This window comes from Cynara cardunculus, assembly GCF_001531365.2.
Source record: "Cynara cardunculus var. scolymus isolate 2C chromosome LG 7, CcrdV1, whole genome shotgun sequence".
In the NCBI taxonomy this organism is placed as follows: domain Eukaryota; kingdom Viridiplantae; phylum Streptophyta; class Magnoliopsida; order Asterales; family Asteraceae; genus Cynara; species Cynara cardunculus.
Genome location: NC_037534.1, coordinates 10,596,521 through 10,601,009, shown reverse-complemented (window position 1 = coordinate 10,601,009; position 4,489 = coordinate 10,596,521). Strand labels below are relative to the sequence as shown.

The 4,489-nt window shown below is 38.3% G+C and overlaps 1 protein-coding gene across 1 annotated transcript; it reads right to left on the bottom strand.

Annotated features, from left to right (window-relative positions):
* Positions 1 to 3,334: 3,334 nt before the first annotated feature.
* Positions 3,335 to 4,243, bottom strand: LOC112515567 (protein OPI10 homolog). Its single transcript, XM_025122462.1, has 2 exons — positions 4,029 to 4,243; positions 3,335 to 3,930 (listed from the first exon to the last, which is right to left on the bottom strand). Exons 1-2 carry the CDS (start codon positions 4,129 to 4,131, stop codon positions 3,458 to 3,460), a joined length of 576 nt encoding a protein of 191 aa, XP_024978230.1. The 5' UTR covers positions 4,132 to 4,243; the 3' UTR covers positions 3,335 to 3,457.
* Between the last annotated feature and the right edge of the window lie 246 nt (positions 4,244 to 4,489).

Below are 4,489 nucleotides of genomic sequence, written 5' to 3'. Positions count from 1 at the left end.
TCGGGTTGAAAGCCCTCGGGTTAAGATCTCGAACCCTGCTTGGAATGATTTGAATAGATGTTGGTGAAAATTCCTTGTGTTGTTTTTGTGTGCAATGAAGAAGAAATTGGACAGTAGGGTCTTGAATGCTTCCAAGTTCCACATCATCAGTTGCATTTGCCATTCCACATGGTATCTGGAAAGACATGGGAAATTTGAAGGTATTCTATTTTTGTTTTTCAGATTGCTGGAGGATCATCATGTAAAAATCATGAATCATATATATATATATATATATATATATATGCATTTCTTTTAGGATTATGATTATCTTTCTTTGTATATGTTAAGCAATCATAATCATAATTATTGGAGGGGGAGGTCAACCCATTTACAGCTCATATCTTTAATCAAATACATAATCACTTTCTTTTTTTATAGCTTTTCTGTTTTGCTTGCAGGCAATTTCTTGGTGTGATATGTGTGTTTTGTTCTTAACAATTGGTATCAGAGCCTCTATAGAATTTTGATAGGAAGTGTGAGAGTTTGAGTAGAGATCAAAATGTCAACTTCAAATAAGTTCATGCAACCATGTATTCCGAAAGTTGATGGTCAAACGACTATTGGTCGATGATGATGGAGAACTTTCCGCAGCCAGCAATAGGATTATTAACGGTAGATTTAATATCTTAATAAAAATTACAATAGTTTTACTATTCAGCTGTCGGAAAACCCTGTTTTCCATGGAAAGAGTAAGCACGTCGGAGTTCTTTCATTTTCTTAGAGAACCGGTAAGTGATGGAGTTGTGGAATTATGTTTTTGTGGGTCAGAGAATCGAATTGCAGACATCATGACATTTGCATGCTCATCTTTTTGAAAGCCGAGACCCATTCCCGTCTTCCTCTTTTGAAATACGCTACTCCATGGCCCCCGTAAGGGAAGGAGTACATCTCATGATTTTATCCTAGCTCGCGGAGGAAGCTGTAACACCCCAAAATCCAAAGCAATGAACTAGCTCAATAACTTCGAATCCAACTTAAAACCATGGTGGAAGTTATGGTAGCCCACTACTTGAGACTTATAAGGAGTTAACAATTCTCACATTCTATCAATGTGGGACGAGTTGTTACAGAAGCCATTGAAGTTGGAGCAATTTGAGAAGCTTCGTCTTATGCTCGGAGTGACTTCGTCTTTTGGTGACTTTCTTTCTTTTATAGCTTTTTTGTTTTGCTTCTGTTTTGTATTGGCGACAAAAGCCGCATGTAGCTTGATTTAATAGAGTATCCCTTCCGGCATATCCTCTTGAGTATTGATTGGCCTATGGCAACATCCTCTTGAGTATTGATTAGCATATCTAGGGGGTAAATTATGCGAGTCGAGAGTATCACTATACTCGACTCAAATTCGAAACCCAATTTTCAAGCTAGAACTCGACTCGAAAACTCACGAGTAGTAAAAATCAAATCGAAAGAGAGAGAGAGGAATTTTATATATGTGTTTGCAAATGTGTTCGTGTGTTTTGTGGTTGTTTTTCCTGATTCTTTTTGTTGATTTTTGCATCATGAATGTATGAACATATTTGCCTCATTGGTTTTATTGGATATGCAAAGATTTGCATCATCTGTTTTATTCACATCGTGAATATTGATTCTTTCATGTGTGCTAATTAGTGATGGACGAAAATGTACATGTAACGTGGACAAACCATTGAACAAGGGGCTGATGGTAAGAATGAGGCTGAAGATATTCAATCGCATGGAAGTACCCATGGACCAGACATATACGACTAGTTTAAGAGAAGAAATTACGACACGGTTAATACAAAATAAGATTGATTTTACTTGTCGTGAAACCTTGTTCATGGATTCTATTGTATTTTAGATGAATTTTTGAATGTATTAATATGGACGGTAGTATATTTGATTGTGCTAAAAATAGATGGTAATACAATTTAATTAAAATGAATTGCTATTTTTATAAATTCAACCGGTATGTATAACATTTTGAAGGATAAAATTAGACAATTATACATATATATATATATATATATATATATTCAAATGTTTGGCGGTTTACAAAAACAGTCTTATTGATTCAGATTTCAGGCTTCATCACTTCTTATCAATCAAAAGTGAGATAAGACTTCAGACTTCAACATTCCTTAAGAAAACAAATGCCAACTTAGGGGCTGTTTACCAAATACTTACTCGGATAAGTAAACACCAAGTCATATTATCTTACCGGATGGATATGATAAGGATCAAGAATCTTACCTGGTAAAAACGAGACAAGAATCAAGAGTCTTACCCGGTAAGTGAGAGCAACAGCTCTTACCACAACAAGCGCTTACCAGATAAATTGTTGCATAGGATACTGTTTTGGTGGACTAAAATCTTACCTAATAAGTATATGATAATGTTAAATTTTACCGATAAGCGTTTATCGAGTAAGTGTTTGATAAATGACCCCTTAGTCTCTATGTAGAACCATAAATAAATAAAAATAACTTAAAATCCCAAGTCATTAGCAGCAGCAGTATGATTTCCAAGAGTTCTCTTAGAAATCAGAAAATGCATTAATTCCCACAACTAGCAGCTAGAAAATAAGCAAACAAGACAAGAACATGACCATGAGTGGTATGATTGTTGGTTGTTAAGTCTGATTCAAAGATGATGACTTCAAGGATGAGTTTAAATCTGGAACAAGTGCACCCAAAGAGGTCTTGAAGAACGAAAAAGGGGATTTGGTTTTCTATCAGCAGGCAGCAGCAGGTCAAAAACCATACATGTTTTCATAAGAAAACCCCATGGATGACTTGTAAATGAATTCTCAAGTATGAAACAACCATTCATTACCATCATTCTTGCAAATTTCATTGTCACTGTAGTAAGTGTTCATACATGCCCTGATTCTGTCTATTGAAGAATGCACCTTGTGCACCCATGTTTTCAGTGTCTGCCCCTGAATGAAGCAACGGATCATGCACAAGAATGGCTTTTTGCCCTTGAAAAGCTAACAAATTTCCATCCTTCCCGTGAATAAGTCCAATAAAGAATTAAGATCTTGAATCCTCATGTGAATAGATGCCATTCCAAAGTTCCACACATGAGTATCATTTGCCATTCCAAAAGTAAGTAAGGTTGTGGAATTAGTAACTGATGAGTTGCAATTCAAGTGGTAGGCTTCTGGTGTTAATTGCAAGTATGGCTAATTGTAGCATCAGCACCTTTGAAATAATGGGTACCCTTCAAAAAATGCACTAGCAAAACTGGTTACCGGTATTTGTTCTGCTGACTGATTCAGCTGATGATTTCATCTCCTAGCTATAGCTACAGCTCTTGAATTGAGTAAGAATTGTAAACAACAGCTAGTTTTAACCATTAAATTAGGGCACACCGACAACAGGCATTTCATCGAACAACTAGAATGCAACATACCAACTTGTTCTTTTTATAAATTACGAAATGTACCTCAACACTAGAAAGCAAATCCCTTCAAGTACTCAGGATCTCGTTTCGCTCGTTCTTGAAATTTCTTAAACCACCTATCCAATATATCCATTGGCACCACCAGCTTGCTCCCATCAACTCCACAGAAGGACTGCATGAAATTAAACAAATTCTCCCCAACCTTCATCGCCAACCGTTCGATCCTTTTCTCCGCCACCACATCAAGGGATGGGAGAGAGGACAGATCTTCAACGGAAACACCGATTTTGGCGGAGAGAGGGGCGGCATCGGGGGCAGTGAGCTGTTTGTTAATTCCTTCGCCGCCGGGATCGGGCCAGGGGAGGGAGAGGACGGCAGATGGGCGGGCTAGGGTTACTGCACCAACGAATAGGAAAGGGGAGCCAGGAGACTGGATGTAGACAGCTAGGGCTTTGTCGGCAGGAAGAGTGAAGTTATTGAGGAGGAAGATGCAGACTTCGCGGATTGAATCGTATGCCTCACCTGCAAACGAATGCATGTCAGAATTTAGCTACCGATGAGAGCTAAGTTTGTGTTTGTGTTTGTGTTTGTGTTAGTGTGTGTATGAAATTGAGATTTACCAACGAAGGTGTTCATGTCGAGGAGCCAGTGGAAGGTGTCGATTTGGGTGAAAGTTGAGATGTCGATGGGGAAACTCCGATTGGGGAAGACGACGCCGAACATGATTATGATTTCTCTTCAAGATCATGGAAGCTTCAAGCTTTGTGTTTAATTTACACACACAGAGTAGACGATTCGAGAAGAATCGAGACGACCAATTGAAATGGGAAGAGGTGAAATTGGTAGCTAGTAACGAAACCTTTTATTTTAAAGAAATATGGTAAACCTAATGAAAGTCGAGGGGGGATTGGATTTGTTTATAAAAATAACTTATTAATTTATTTCGGTATGACATCGGTAGTGATGGTTAAAAACCGATCTCGGGCCGGGCCGAGCCGGTCTCTATCAGGCCTGATGATCTCTTTAACCGGCAGTAACAGGTCCCAGTTCCGGTGAAAATCCTCTTAACCGGTCAAGGCAA